This window comes from Hydra vulgaris, chromosome 15 (assembly GCF_038396675.1).
Source record: "Hydra vulgaris chromosome 15, alternate assembly HydraT2T_AEP".
NCBI classification, from domain to species: domain Eukaryota; kingdom Metazoa; phylum Cnidaria; class Hydrozoa; order Anthoathecata; family Hydridae; genus Hydra; species Hydra vulgaris.
Window position 1 is genome coordinate 51,052,476 of NC_088934.1, and position 17,525 is coordinate 51,070,000.

Sequence of the window (17,525 nt, forward strand, 5' to 3'; positions counted from 1 at the left end):
ATATTAGAAATAAAGCCAATGATATGAATTCAATTTTGACAGAGTTAAATAAAATTAGATACTATTCTCCTTAAGGCAGACCTCCATATTCTGCATCCATTATACGTTATGCGCTAATTTTACGTCACACTTCAGCGCAGTCTTATAAGTTATTGTTAGAACAACTACCTTTACCATCTTTTAGTTTATTTAGAAAAATCCAAAGTGGTGATATAAATGCGTATAAAGCTATAACAGTTTTGTTACAAAAACATTGTGTATCAAGTGATTGTGTGCTTCTTGTGGATGAAATGTATCTGCAGAAATCAGCCCAATATCAAAGTGGGAAATATATTGGTGAAGATCTAGAAAGTAATCTTTATAAAGGTATTGTTGTTTTTATGATTGTAGGGCTTCAAAAAGCTATTCCTTATGTTGTGAGATCATCACCTGAAGTTTGCACTACAGGATCATGGTTGAAAAAAGAAATTGATGAGTGCATTACCTCATTGCACCAATCAGGTTTTAAAGTAATAGCTATTGTTACAGATAATCATTCTACCATTGTTAATGCATTTTCAGAGTTACATAAATTATATACTGGAGATGGAAAACTATTTATTTATTATCCAGCTTATAATGGAGTTTTAAAAACATATCTATTACATGGTATAATCCATTTGATAAAAAATTTTAGGAATAACTTGTTGAATGGAAAAAAGTTTGTTTTTCCTTCTTTTTCGTTTGATTTCTTCAGAGACAAAGTTGAAGTTCCAGCTGGTTTTATTACTTGGGATTTGTTTCATAAAGTTTATAAAAAAGATCAATTATTAAATGGAAACTTGATAAAAGCGAGGAAAATTATTTATCAGGTCACTTATCCTGGAAACAATAAACAAGATGCTAACCTGCATTAGCAATTTTTAATGAAACAACTACAGCTGCGATACTAAGTTGATATCCTGAAAGAAATGATGCAGCACAATTTTTATCATTGTTTCATAAGTTATTTATCACACTTAATTCAAAGCAGATGTTTAATACATCCAATCAGCTCGGCAATGCTGCTGTAAAAGGAAATAAAAAACCCAAATTTTATAGAGAAATAACAAATTGGATTGAAATTTGGTCAACATGTGAATATTTTACTTTAACCAAACAAACTTCTCATGCTCTTATCACAACATTACGTGCAACTGCATCTCTTATTGATGATTTGCTTGAAGAAAGCTATATATTTGTTCTTACTTCCAGGTTACAAAGTGATCCTTTGGAGCTACGCTATAGTAAGTATAGACAAATGAGCGGTGGTCGATTTCTTGTAAGTCTTTTAGAAGTTTGCAACAGTGAAAAGATTTTAGCAGTAAGAAGTCTTTTAAAGGAAGATAGTAATTTCTGGGATGAAAATATTTATCAAACATTTGAATACTCTACATTAGAAAACATTATGCAAGATATTACATTGTTGTCTTTAGAGATATTAGAGTGTCAGCTTTCTGAAGATAGCATGGAAGTTGCTGTTACCATAACAGGCTACATTACTAAAAAATTAAAAAAAAGAATAAAATGTCTATCTTGTGGTCAAAAAATGGTTTCTACAGAGCAAGATATTTTTAATAATGAATATCTGAAAATATTATCCAGAGGTGGACTTATATGTCCAAGTCAATCCTTGTGTGATTTTATTTGTCATCTTTTTAGTATTCTAGATATTATTTCTCCTATTCTAATCAAACATTGCAGTTATTCTTTATCAATTAAAAGTTTTGCAGAAGAAATTTTTAAGATTTATTATAGCAGTGTTGATTTTACATGCAAGAATCACCAAGAATGGGGAATTAATAATGGATCTCGAATTGTTATTAATATTTTTTATAATAATTTACAAAAAGAAATTACAGATTATGTAAGAAAAGATCAGGTAAAAGAGTTTAAAAAAAGACAAAGAACTGATAGCTAATGCTAATAAAAGATTTTTTCTCAAATCCTTAATACATATAAAATTACAAACCTTTGTTTTTATTTCCTCATAAGAGTTGTAAGTAGTCTTTGCAATATGTAAGTTTGTTTTAGTAGCATTTAGATACATAGCTATTTGAAAGCCTATTTCAGTATTTCATATGCTATCGGTATATACTGAAACAGGGAGCAATTAGCGAAAAATATTGAATAGCATAATGTAATGATGATAATCTCAAGTATTCCTCGACCATCTTAATAAAATAAACATTTGCCGTAAAAAAATTAGCCTCTTAATTTTTTACGGAAAATGCAACAAATCAGACGGTATAATAACAGTAGGCCATGCTCTGATGTATTAATATTGGTCGAAACAATAAACACTAAACTAAAAAGCTTTAACCAATGGTTTATAGCTAATAAGTTATCATTAAATTGTGAAAAATAAGTTTTACTCTCTTCCATAAAATCAGATAATCATTTAATCTTCCGTAAAAGTTGCCAAAATTGACAATCAACAAAAACGAAAAAATCGAGTAAATTATACAACGTTTTTGGGAGTAATATTTGACGAGAATCATGGAAAAAACATATTAGTCTTATTGAAAATGAGACAATAAAATTTTCTGCTTCAAGTGTATTATATATATCTAGGGGTTTTCTTGATTATAAATCACGCAAAATGCTTCCTTCATTCTTGTTCATTGCCATTTCTCTTACGCTAAAAATAATTGAGCTAACACACACCAAACTAAATTAAGAAGATTCCAGAGCATACAAAACCACGCATGTAAAACAGTTAACTATTTAAAAAGATTATGAAACCCTTCTCCTGTAATGAAACAGATGTATATCCAAATAAATCAAAGCCTAATTTGATTCAAATATCAGTATTTATTTATAAATATAAGAATAACTTGCGTCAAAAAGTACTTTCTGATATTTATCCATCGGCATTTTCACCAAAGTATTGTATTTTTGTCAAATACAAGTCATAACTATCACTTGAGCAAAATAAAATCACAAGTATCAAAATTCTCAATTATTAGCCAAGGCCCGTCATTATGGAATCAATTGTTAAACAACAATAAAAATTTGAAAAGTATTTTCTTTTTTAATCGGTAAATGAAATAGCTGAAATAATCTCCCTAGTTTCTGACATAAATGTAAGTACGTTTGTATATGTGTGTATATGTGTATATGTGTGTATGCATATATGAGTTTTTAACGAATATTCTCAACATAGTATATTTCAGAAAAAATATTTTATTATAAACTAACTAAAGCCATGTGAGCTTTAAACGATTCAAAAGTGCAATATTCAATTAGTGTTAAAAATTGATTGAAAACTATTAACTTTGAGGACAAAATCCAAAATATTTTCTTTGAATAGGCAAAAGAAAAAAATTAAGCTATTATTATATTTATTAACAAATTTCTGATCGAATATCCTTAGGGTCATCAATAAAGTACGTGACGCTAAATTTAACTTTAAAATAGATGTATAGAGATCAAAATTAGAAGATCATTATCTCACTTTCACAAAGATATTGAAATAAGGGATTGTCCATAAATTATATAACGCGAAATTAAACTTAAAGACAAAAGACAAAAGATCAACCTTTTTCCCTCGCAGTGTCAAAAAATACCAACCTGACAATTAGAACTAATTTTTGGAATATAATGATTCGTTATTAACAAAACTAATCATTAAAAGATCAAATTTTAAGCCATTTTTTGTTGAAACAATACTACTATGTTTTCCGCAAGAAAAGAAAAAAAAAATTAGTTCGTTATTTTTTCAATTCAAACCTTTGAACGATAAAAAATCAATTATTTTGGATTTAAATTACAGAAAAATATTTAGTATTGTTAAAATATTAAAAAGTTTTACTATATTTTATTTTTATTCAAAAAACCAATTAAAACCACTGCTTTTTTAGGACTTTAAACTAGATAATTTTAATGAAAATCACTGGGTAAATTGAGCATGCTTATATTACACAAAAATGGCATTTTTAAATAAAGTCAAAACAAAATAGTTCTATGCATTGTTTTTCAAGCCAAAAAGGATTGGATTTTTAGCTAACATATTTTTCTTTATGAAAAAATTATTTTCATTATTTTAGCGCCAAAATTTCGTGCCACAGATGCATTCATGCGTGATGATATTATTTTAAAAACGCAAAAAGCTTAACAGCGTTTTAATTAGATGATACCCGCTAATTACTGCATATAGATTTACGCTAATTGTACTGATTCCTGTAATCACCACATAAAGTCGATTCAACAAACAAATAGTAACTTTAACTTCACTGCTTACATCTAAGAAATCTTTAAGTATGCTCATATTACCATGGTGCTCATATTACCCTAATCTACCCTACTGTTTGCAGGCGCGGATGCAGCATTTTTTGATGTTTAAGATATCTAACTCCCAGACATAAAGCAAACTCCAAAAATTTATATGTATATATTTATATCAAATAAGGATGTTTTACAAAAAGTTGTAATGAATGGAGCCTGGGAACAAAAAAGCCCTAAAACTTTACCTACACCTGCCCCAAACGTAAGAGCAACAAATCGATACAACATTTTTAGTGCTATTCTCAACGAAATTTATATTCATCGATATATTTAAATTTTTATAGTATAAAATTTTAGCGTTCTAATCTTATAACTGTTGAACGCTAAGAGATTGAATTTTTAAATTTATCGATAAATACAAACTTGGTTGAGAATAGTAGGAAAATGTTTTATCAATTTGTTGCTCTCACGTTTGGAGCAGATATTGCCAAAATTTTAAAGCTTTTTCGTTCCCAGGCACCATTCGTTACAGTTTCTTGCAAAACATCCTTATTTGGTAGAAGTATGAGCATATAAATTTATGAAGTTTGCTCCATATCTTAAAGTAAGGTACCTCAAACATCAAAAAATGCATCATCCACGCCTGGTATGTTTCAATTTCAGACAATCGCTTATATAATTAAACGCAAAAGCACATTAGAAACTAAGTATCGAAAAAATGCAGGCACAAGAGAAAATGCAAAGGAATCAGGAGAAAAATGATATAAGAAATGTAGATAGAAAGAAAAAAGAAGTAGAAAAGAAAATAGAAAAAAAGTTAAGACAAAGAAGAACTAGAAGACAAAGATTTGAAGTTCCATTTCACACAGACAGCGACAACCTGCCAGACAGAAAACATTTTTATTCCTCTTATTAAGTCCAGGAAAGATTCTAGGAGATGTGCTGAGGAGCAGACACATCATAATGAGATGTATTTGTCTCATGTTATAAAACTTAATCTTGGCCCACAATAAAGTACAAAAAAACATCTCTTTGTTTTACTCAAACAGCTATAGCCACAATTTTTTTTTTCAACATCTTTACTTCCAACAAGGCTGCAAGCAACCACTATTAGAGTTCAAAGTTACTGGAATATTAAGTTTATAGAGCAAGATAACGATTGACAAACGGCTTAAAAGATTACAAATTACATAAATCAGGAATGCAAGATGAAAGAAGCAAATACCAAATAAATGAGGTTGGAGGAAAAAAACTAGACAAATAAGAATTTTCGGAGCACTTAGAAGCAGAAACAGAAATAAGGTGAGACTTAATTAAATAATAAGTAACACAAGAATGATCTTTATTAGATAGCACAAGAGAAGCTTGCACTTTAGAGCAATGCCCATTATAGTATTTTTGGAAAGAGAAAGAGAAGCAACATTACGACAATGAGAGAGTGGTTGAAGGTTGGCTGCAAGAGTAGATCCATCTATGTTTACAATGCGTTTTTTCACCTTGTCTAGAAGAGAAAAGAACTCAATCAAAGATCCGCCACAGATATGGCAACAGTGTCCCATACATAAATGGATTTGAGATTTAAAGAGATTAAGAATAGAATCCGGAGAATAAAAGTTTCGAAAGCAATAAAGAGATGCAATCTTAGCAGATGCTAATTTTCCAATAGAAGTAAGAGTTAATCCTGGAAGATAAAGGGTAGATGACTCATTAAGTACGTTACCGTTCATAAATAGAGACACATATAAATTATGGCAATAACAATTAGCTAAAAAAAATTGGGTTTTATCTGAAATAAAGCCACTGTGAGCCCCATCCTGTAGCAGAAATGAGTTTCTTTTCAAGCTCAAACACCCCGCCAAGCAATAAGAGAGTGCTGGCTTCTTATCAAGACAAGAATAAATGGGTAGTATTACCAGCGGACAATGTCATCTTAGATTTGAGAATATCTGAAAGATCGTTAAGGTAAATTAAAAAGTGTTTAAGTCAAGGATTGAACCGTGAGGAACCCCTGAAGTTACGAAACATGGAGAAGTGTGCTGTTTATTGAGGAAAACTTCTATACTACGATTAGTAAGGAAAGATTCAATAATTTTAAAGATTTTACCTGATGCACCGTAAAAGAAAGCTTATGACCAGCATACTAAACTTTATCAAAAACTTTAGAAATGTAAGAAGAAAGAAGAAACCGTAGGAAAAAAGCTTATAGTAAGTAAAGTTCCTGATACACGGTAAGTAGAAAGCTTACGGCCAAGCTTTTGATCAGCATACTAAACTTTATCAAAAGCTTTAGAAATGTCAAGAGCAATAACCTTATCTCTCCACCTCTCCATAATCCACGATAAGACCTATCGGTAATCACTGTTAGCTAATCAGCTAGAAGCTAGTAGAACGAGATGATCGAAATCTATATTGCTGATCAGAAAGTAAGTTATGAGATTCAAGATCAGAGATTAGGTGTTTGTTAATAATGATTCAAAAATCTTGTTTGTGATTGGAAAAAGTCTAATTGCTCTCTAGAATTTTTGAGAATAGGGATAACAGATGCTGCTTTCTAGCAGGCTGGAAAACAAGACTCTGATAATCACTTGTTTGATAGTTTTGAAAGTATAGGCTACAGCTCCTGAAAACACTTCTGCAAGACTATAACAGGTATCTTGCACGGACCTGAAGCTCTAGAAGAGTCTAGGCAGGATATCACTTTAAATACAGAAGCTGGAGTGATACACATATCAAGTAATAAATCAACCTGTTTGTCGGCTATATCAGGTAAAGCGCAACTATTGGAATCAAGAGATGATATTGATGTAAGGATCTTTATCTTTAGATGAGGTGACAAAATTTGAACCATACAAGAGAGGCGAAATAACAAATCTTCTCTTATTACTGATACTTTTAAAGATTCTCCAAAAGTTACGAAAGCCTAATTTTTAAGATGAAATACGAGATTTCATGACCTAAGAATAGAAAGTTTTGGCGTTAAACAAAGCTTTTTTACAATGGTTTCTAGCAATAGTAAACAGACCTCTGTTTTATGGAGAACTTTTTTGCTAATAAATGTGGAAGTAATGGTTTCGATTCGAAATTGTAGCAGCACAATTTGAGGTAAACCATTGAGAAGAGTGTAGTTTGACTTGGAATTGTCGAGAGAGAGAGTTAAAGATTCCGTGCTAGCCTGAATCCAAGAAACTATGCAGGGAATAGATCGAGAAATTAATAAACTTAAACGAATGTCGTATTTGAATAATCTTAATATGTTTAAAATGGCTGATAAAACGGCGATGGTCAAAAAGCTAGGTACTCATTTGCACAAACTTGCACTTGAAACAAACGAATTCTGCACCACAACAATTTACTTTAATTTAATTCCTTAATAAAAGAGGAACAACGTTTATTAGTTTTTAGAAAAACTTCCAACCCACCCGAAGCTTATTAAGACCACTCCCTTTAATTAACTTTTACTTGTTGTAAGCAATAACTTTATATCTTAAAATTAAAAAAAAAAAAATTCAGGCAAAATCGGCCTTAAAAATTAGAAAATACTTTTTCCAGTCACTAAGAAAAACAAAAACTCTAAGTGTAAACAGGTTTTAAAAATTGCTGACCTCGTAAATCACGATTTGTCGAAAATGAGCTTTTGCTTTATTTCTCACCAAAGTATAAAATTTATGTTAGTATAATAAATCCTATTAAAGTAATGATCAAACGGATGTTTGAAAGTACGCGTTTGACCGCAAGCCACGCTAGAAATAAATAGTTTTATGGGTGTTTTGTAAAAAATATTTTTTCGGATTTTTTAAACTTAACTTTTTTAGTTAAAAATACTTACGTTGTAAAAAAAAATTTTACAACATAAGTATTTTTCTGTTGTAAAATTTTTTTTTACAACATAAGTTTCTTATAAACCCGGCTTATATATACATAAGTATATATAAGCTGGGTTTATAAGAAACTGTCTGTATTTTCTGTTGCTACACATTACACAGAACTATCACCAATATTGTTCTGAGAAACTAGTGTCTCCTATTCTCAAGATAACGAACACTGGTTCAAATTTCTTTGTTTTTCACGAATATTCAGGCTCTTCCATATCAATTTAAAACTTTTAAGATTTTAAAAAACATCTATTAAGTTTTAAATTTTGATTGACTTAAAAGTATATTTTGAATAACTTAAACGAACAAGATTGAAAAAGTTTTCACCAAAATGGCTTAATAGTCACACTTAACTTCTTCTAGTTTGTGATTGTGTCTCTTTATTTATTTATATTAAACATAACATTTATTTTACTAAAATTGTTTATTTTAATAACAACATCCTCAACAAATTGATGTCTTTTGTAGTTTCGGACAGGGAAGATAACCCAGCCGGCAAGCAACGTTGAAATAACTTTGAACTAACGCTGAAACCTAACGTTGAATTTACTTTGATTCAACGTTCAAAATGAAAGTTTTTTCAACGTTGATTTATCAACGTTAAGGTTCAAACGTTATATCAACGTTGATTCGACGCAAAAAAACATTACAAGGACGTTGAATTTACGTTGAAACAACGTTTAGTATGACAGTTTTTTTTAACGTTGATTTATCAAGGTGAAACCGACTGTTAAAAAACGTTTTGTAATCACAGAAACCGTTGATAAAAACTTTGATCACCATCAAAACGTACTATGCATGTCCAATAGTGTTGTTGTACATTTTTATTACATTAATAAGGTATATTATGGATATTAAATTTACTAATAGTCTATAATTATACTATTTCGAACTTTTTCAGTTTAGTTCAGTTAAAATAGTAAGGTTAAAGAAAGAGATAAAACTCGTTTTGTTAAAAAATATTTTTAAATATTACATATATTTACATATAATTGAGTAAAATCTACACAAATTTCTTCTCTTTTCCATTACCTTTTTGAAATGGAGCGTATTTTAGAAAGTCAAATAATATTCTATTAACCGAGGTTTCTTTTGCTCCATTGAATACAGTAGAAGATGCTGTAAATAAAAAAATATATTAAAATGAAATCAAAAAGGGAAGATTTGATAAAAATATAATAAATGGAAAAAAAGTGTAACGACTTGTTAAGGTATACCTTTTACAACGCCGTACAAATTAGTGTTCTTAAATATATTTTTCCACCTTTGCCCTTCGTATCCATGGAGGTCAAAAAATTTTTCTAAAATATTATGAATTTTCAAAAGATAACATAACTGTTTGACAGGGCCGTCCTAAAGTGACCTCTCATGGATGTGGTGGGGAGTGTTGTATGTATTTTTTGCCAACTAGAGTCACACACACTCAAATAAAAAAAGGGGTCCTCAATACTTGCAATTTCCCAACTATAGTTCAAAACTTGTCAGATGTGCCAACTCAAATGCATGCTTATATGAAAGCTTTGGAAGGAGGGGGGGGGATACTCCTATACTCCCCCGTTCAGAAAGGACCTGCTGTTAGATAATTATTGATAATTTTTTTATATATGTAATTTATATAAAACAAACTTTTTTCAAAATAAACTAATAATCAAAATATTTAACTTTTCTAACATTGAAAAGTAATTATGATATGATGACGGATGGCCACATAAAACTTTCATAAAAAAATAGCATTTTAGAGGAGATTTAGCATCGAACTTAGAGGATTTTTATCGTTTTTATTTAGGTTTAACGTCCATGTTTTTACACTTAAGGGGCTTAGAAAGGGGTCAATAATGTCATTTTTCATGTTAAATAGCATGCATTTGATAAAGCATTTTTTTACAATCCCTTGCACTTTCAGGTGTTAACCAGTTTTGCAGACCAAAAATGGGTATTTTTAACATTATACTTTCATCAAAAAATAAAAAAGAAGAGCTTTGATCAAATTTGAAACTTTTTAGAGGATAATAAAGAACTTTAGACCATAAATATCTACATATAAGTAATACGGAATATTGAACAAAAATGTTCATTAATAATATAAAATATAATAGTTTAGCTTAAAGTATATTATAAAATATCACGCAACAATATTTAATGATTATAATGGCAACAAAATTAAAAAAGAAAACATCTCAATAAATAATAAATTATCATTCAAACAATTTTAAAGACCAAAAAATAACTTAAACATTAATATTAATACCAATTTTTACCACCACATTATCAGTATTTTTATTTTCATTAAAATTTCAAAAAAAAAAAATTATATCGGTTACTTTTTCGGCTTTTCTTATTTTACATAAAACATCAACTCAATCTCAGGTTTTTTTCATAGTTGAGTTTTTTTGGTAATGTTAAATTAACACTGAAAACAAAATATTAGTAGACAACAAGAAAATATTTCTATATTAAAATATATGTGATTATTTATAACAATCAATCTAATTTCGTTTCCGCCACCTTTTCGAAATAGAGCGTATTTTAAGAAGTTAGACAAAATGCCATCAATTATAGTTTCAGTCGCTTCATCGTATTTAATCAAAGAAGCTGTAAATAAAAATGAAAAAGTTTTACATATATTAGTATACATAAAGGTATACCTTTCACATTAACATATAAATTAATGCTCTTACACGGTCATTCAAACTTTACTAAAAAGCGCCAAGTTATTATACGCAAGCGCGTTGGCATAAAGCAAGTTGAATAATTTTCAAAATGGCTGTGGACCTTCGAAACCGAATTAACTTTTCTTAGCAACTAATTTATTTGCATAAATTGTTTTTGTTTCTTTGTTGTAATACAATTTTTGGGAAAAATACTTATAGTAGTACCGTTTTTTATATAGAATCAACGAAAATTGATATGCATATGTATAATTTTACGATTAAAACTAAGTTACTTTTATAGGTATCATACTGTTGTTTGTTTATACATTTTAAATTGATATTTTTCAAAATTTGAGCGTTAAAATTAGACAGAAATTTTGTAAGAAGTTTTATGAATCTTTTATCTTTTTGATGCTTTTTATTCATCTCAGGTTACAATTTTTGTTGTTGTTGAAAATTAACATTTTCACAGGTCAACAATAAGAAGTTTTACAAAAGTTATGATCTTTCGAGTTATTATTAGTTTGTAATAAATTAAAATTTTTACCTGTGATATAATTTTTTTTCTTTATTGAGCTAATATATTTTCTTTAAATTTTATTTTTTTATTAGCATTCTAATATTTTTGTATTTAAGACCCACTTTATAGTCAGTAAAAATGAGTTTAATAAGTACATTAAATACACGTCTACTGACTTCTTTTATAAAAGAAGTCAGTAGACATGTATTTAATGTACCCTGTTAAATTGTATATAAAAAACATACCCTCTCCAAAATCTTATTCTTAGACAGTCATGGTTAGGGTTAAGAATAGTGCTTGGGCTTGCATATAACTCATTTTTTACTGACTATAAGGGGGTTCTTAAATACAATTTTTTTACATATACAATAAATTTATTGTATGCACTTATAACTTTGTTATAGTGAATTATTTTTTACTTAATTTTACAATTTTAAATTTTGATTTAATTTGTTTATTGAATTCTAATTAGTATTTTGATATTATTTTAATGCTGTGTTAAAATATTTTATTTATAAATTTACTTATTTTAGATGGATTTGCATATCAAGAATTTCAATCTCCTTTGCAGAGTTTGTGGTTGTTTAGTTTTAAAAAAAAAATACCTTATTGGAGCCATCCAAAAAAGTAAAATTGAAAATATTTTTCACATCAAACTAATAGATGTGGAAGGGGTTCACCCTTTAAACATTTGTCACAAATGCTACTTAACAATTAACATTGTAATCAAAAGAAAGTCATCAACCACTCTGCTTTTGTGTACACAATGGACACATCATTGTGATGACTGTTATACTTGTCATCAGGTAAAAAAACTGAGTCAAGGTCTCAATGCTTCAAAATCTCAAATAAGAGATAAAACAAAGTTTATTGGCCATCCTAGAATAGGTGAAAGAGTTTGGACTTTTTCTATGTTTAGCATTTTAAAAGAAAATATTTTCACAATACACAATATGGAAATAGATAGTAGTGATTTGAAAAATGAATTCAATCCTTATTTGCAACTATGCATATGCAATTTGTGTGGTAAAATACCAAAGCAACCGGTGTCTTTAAAAAAATGTGAACACTTGTTTTGTTTTTTCTGTATAGTTGAAAATGTTAAAATAAAGTACATTAATGAATCTTTATGCCCACAATGTGATACATCTGTGTTGCCTGAAGACTTCGTGACCAGCAATAAAACAAATTCACTTATACAAATGTTGACTGTTCAATGTATTATATGTAAAACAAAATTCAATGTTGTAAAAGAATACGATGTGTATTTACATCATAAGCTCGCCTGCAATAAAAAATCTTTAACACAACCCGTCTCAATATTGTTGTCATCACCATTATCTTCATCAAGTTTGTCACCATCATCGTATACTTTTAACAATAGCATTTCAGAGATTTTTAATCTAACAGCTAGTAGTCATATCCCAAGAATAGTTGAAGATGCTACACTCCACATTCTTAAGCAAAAGATGAAACAAAGTGGTGGGAAATCAATTTCATTTAAAAGTGGAGGACCTAGAGTAAAATTTTTGATTTTAAAATTGATTTTTTTAAATAGTAAATTAAATATTTCATAATTGTTAAATAGTAAATTAAATAATTAATAATATTTAATAAAATATTTAACATTTAATAAATATTTTTCATAGATTTTTTTTTTTTTTAGCCGGTTTTGTTTTCATCTATTCCAAAGGCATATGTCACAAGCAATGAGGCATCAAATGCAACTGTACGAGAAAGAAATGCTATTGTCAAAAGAAATATAGAAGTTGTGTCTGGTCCATCTAATGACGCAGTTTGTAGCCAGTCCTCAAAGCTTCTGATTTCACTTCCATCAGAAACAAAAGAAAAAATATTGGCTAATTCTAATATTAAAGTCACAATTAGTGCAACTAAGATGGTAGCTATGAAAGCAGATCTCTGCATACCTTGGGAAAAGCTTAAAAATATATCTAGGTTCTTATTTTTTGCATGTTTTTAAGTTAGTTAAAAATGTTATTTATTTTTATAGAATATTGTGAATAATTTTTTACAGATGGCTGAAGAGTTTTGATATACAAACAGCATCACATGCTTCACAACGAATAGTTAGTGAAAAACTGTCTGGGTGTGACTTTATTGTAGAAAATGCCCCGTTTACATTTGAAAAGGAAATTAAAGGAACCTTTGAAATTAAAGATGCATCTTACGGTTATATTGAAAATTTGCAAACACATATTTTCAAACATCTTGATCAATTAGAAAGGTGATTTGGATTGAAATAATGATTTAAAAAAATAATTTCATGTTTTTAACATGCAGCAACTGCCAGTTGGTCTCTAAACCAGCTGTCATCAACAATTGTTGATATATCAGATCCATAATTCAGTTGTAGTGTGTTTTATCTGATACAAATTGATTGTGTTCAATAAAGTATTGAATAAATCTCAATTTTTTTTTTTTAATTATTTTTTATGAACTGAAAATAATTTTTGATCAAATATAAATAATAATATTAAAATTATTTTTAATCAAATACAAATAGAAGTACGACAATATAGCATATTAACACTAATACATATTTGACCCCCAACATAATGATAAGTTAATGCAAAATGTGATGTAAAATACGTGAGGGTTTTGTATTAAGGTTGTTAAAATGTGTATATTCATCATCACTAGCCAATTTTTGTTAATATTAATGTATTATATATTGTTAATATATATATATTTTTTATAACTTTTCTATAGTTGTAAAAGTCTTCATTATCACGAGTTTTTCCCTGAGAAAGAGATACAGATTAAAATAGGAGGAGATTATGGCGGAGGAAGTTTTAAAATGACTTACCAAGTAGCAAATACCATAAACCCAAACAGCAAAGATAACACTATTGTTTTTAGTATTTTTGAGGCAAAGGATTATCAAATCAATATTAAAGTTGCCATTTCAAGATTTGAAAAAGAAATAGAAGATCTACAAAAAATGAAGTATAAGTAAGTTTTCTTAAAATGCGATTTGCGATAAAGTATAATAAAATCTTTTTTTTTCCCTTTGTTTTGCATCGCCTTCATAACTAGGTATCTTTTGGGCTATGTTTAGTAAAACTAGTGAAGGCATTTTTACAAAGCAACTCAGAGATTTAAAAAAAAAGACTTTAACAAGCTGATTATCTTTATTTACACCTTTTTTTTTAGATCTTTATTTATTTTGTTGATTATTTTTATTTAGATTATCTTTATAAGGTGAATAGTAGTTAAAATATATTGATAATGTTTATATTGTTCATTTGATAATCTTTATACACTTCTATAGAGTATAGATTTATTACAATCATTTGCGAATAACACGTTTAGTTTTATTTATAGGGATAGAAATATTAGAGTATTCATTTTTGGTGATTATAAGTTTCTTTGTGCACTTTATGGTATTTCAGGAGCTTCAGGTATTTTTATTTAAAATTTTTAATTAATAGGTTTTTCTTTATCAGGAAAATCAGAGAGATAACTGAATCACAAAACCAATTATCAATAATCTTACCTAAAAATTCAAAATGATGGCCCTGTTTAATAATATAAAATAATGTAATTTAATTTTTACTTATCAATATATTGTTTATTTTATTCTTGAGGGAGGCATTGTTGTCTTTTCTGTTATGCGACAGCAAACGATATGAAATGTATTGACCCTGAGATGAAATATCGCACATTGGAAGATTTATGTTTAGATCATAAAAGGTTTATGAAAAATGGAGGACTAAAGAGTATTGCAAAAAATTTCAATAATGTGATAAGCGAACCAATTTTAAAAATACCACTAGACCAAGTGATTTTTGATTATTTTTTTTACTTTGACAGTGAAAAATCACTATGAGCATGATATTCAAAAATAATATCAAAGTACTATACTTTATATAAATTATTTTTAATTTTTTAGGTGTCTTTACCTAGTCTACACATGGCTCTTGGTATTTATTTAAATTTTTTTAACATGTTTGAAGAAGAAGTTCATCAATTGGACATAATGATGGCTGCTGAACCTCTAAAAAGCAGCATAAAATGCTCAGAAGAGTATGACGTTTTTATAAATAAACAAAAGCAGTTGTGGAATCTTCAAATAGACATTCTTAATATTGATGATCAAATTCAAGTGGTTAATGATGTCATTTTATTAGCTGCAGTTAGCAATTCAGATGATGTAGACGATGTTCAATCTCTTTACTTAAAAGAAATTGACTTACTTAACAATGAAAAAGAAAAAAAGGTAATTTTTGGATTGAGAGTTTATTAGTTATAATTTCTTAATAGTGAAGTTTGTATTCTTAAAACTGTACATTTTTCAAAATAAGAAACCATATATTATAAATTTCACTTGTTAAATTTTAACAGAAGTTATATCCAATGGATAAAGTAAAAACATTCAGTGTAATCAGGGCTTTAAAAGTCGTAAAATTCAAATTCTCATGCCCTATTTTATTAAGCACTCAAGTAAGTTCAAACTTGAAATGCTAATGTTAGCTATGGGAATACTTAGTTTGCTGTTATATGTGAACCTCAATTGTTAATAACAGTGACGTGGTGAGGGGAGCAAAAGTGGCTTTAGCCCCAGACGTAAGAGGTTTTGAGCGATCACAAAAAATAAGCAGCAAAAAATCTATTTTAATTTAAAAAGGTATAATTTCTATAAAAATTTTTAAAAACCTTTTAGTCATTTTTAACCCTTGCGCTAAAACCTTCGCATCATTTTTAACAATGCGCTAAAACCTAAAGTCATTCTATTTTTGATATGCATAGTGTTTTACGAGTTTCTTTTTAGACAAATCTATGTAATACTCTTGAAGAATATTTTTTAAAGAAGGGTCAGGGACCTTGCACACAAATGATCGAGGCAATATTACAACAGCTAAATGTTCAACGTCAAGCATATCATGGAAAAAGTTTTATTGGAAATCATGTGCATAAAATGTTAAAAGTAATATTTTACTTTTTAAGTTTTTGTTACTTTTTAACTTTTATTTAATAAATTTTATTATAAACAGGGTAAAACTTTGTATTAACTATAATTTTTTGTTAATAATAAATAAGTATTAACTATTAAAATATATTTCTATTTAGAAACCTTCAATACTTCGGTTATGCAACTCTATTCCTAAGTTTGTTTATGACAATGGGTATTCAGGGACAAAAATACATACAAAGTCAATTGAAGTTAGCAAACAATACAAGCAGCTCTTTGATAAATTTGCTCAATGTTATTACATATTTTCATCCAAAAATACTATTTCAGCAGAAAAATTAAGTATTTTAAGTAAGTTTTATTATTTTTATAATGTAAAATATGCTTTAGTGCTATTCCTGATTTTTTTTATAACTTATATTACATTAATATTTAAATTGTTCAGAAAAGAAGATAAACGAATTAATGCAATTTTATCGGGAAAATTGGCCCGAGGCCTCAGTTTCGCCAAAGTTGCATATGCTGGAACATCATGCTATTCCGTTTTTAGAAAAATGGAGAGCGGGATTTGGATTTTATGGCGAACAAGGCGGTGAGTCAATACACATGGAGTTCAATAAACTGAAAAATATATATCAATCAATTCCTTGTCCAACGATCCAATTAAAAAGTATTCTTAAATCCCATTACCAAAAGACAAACCCGGAAAACATCCAGCTTAAACCATGTGTAAAAAAAAGAAAATTTATTTTAAAAAATTCTTAAATACCTAACATTTGACTCCGCTGAGAAAGTCTCCAAAGAAGAGCAATTAAAAACGGCTATTTTCATAGCCACAAACATATTAAAAGCATTACTAAGTATAAAATAAGTTTTAGGCTCTGGGGTGTAAATAAATATCACCCTAATTGTATTTTTTTTTTTTAACGCACTTATGGGCCACGGCGTTCGTTTTTAGTGGAGAGCGGTTGGTTTATTTTTTGAATAATTAAAAGTTTTAAAAAAATTTAAATATTATCAGACTACTCCTGAGAACATGCGACTCAGACCGTGTATAAATAAACAAAAAAGATGCTCATGTTTTTTTTAAATTTATTTAAATTTAAGGTGGCACATTGTTTAACTTTAAAAAATCAAAACTTTGTTTTTTATTTTATTTTACTTGAAATTTATTCTCGATTCAGAAATTATATATCTATACCATTTAAACTCAATATTATGAATAAAATTAGCTTTTTAAAAGTAGTCTTTTTAGCTTCAGTAGCAACGATGACTGTCTTTTTTAGTTAACTATATTCAATATT

General features: G+C 28.4%; 1 protein-coding gene across 1 annotated transcript; it reads left to right on the forward strand.

Annotated features, from left to right (window-relative positions):
• The first annotated feature begins 1,012 nt into the window (after positions 1-1,012).
• On the forward strand, positions 1,013-17,463 carry LOC136092028 (uncharacterized). The gene is made up of 11 exons (XM_065819749.1): positions 1,013-1,900; positions 11,822-12,808; positions 12,955-13,244; positions 13,324-13,533; positions 14,019-14,261; positions 14,634-14,710; positions 14,897-15,090; positions 15,202-15,528; positions 16,081-16,236; positions 16,380-16,572; positions 16,667-17,463. Exons 1-11 carry the CDS (start codon positions 1,013-1,015, stop codon positions 16,984-16,986), a joined length of 3,885 nt encoding a protein of 1,294 aa, XP_065675821.1. The 3' UTR covers positions 16,987-17,463.
• Positions 17,464-17,525: the final 62 nt, after the last annotated feature.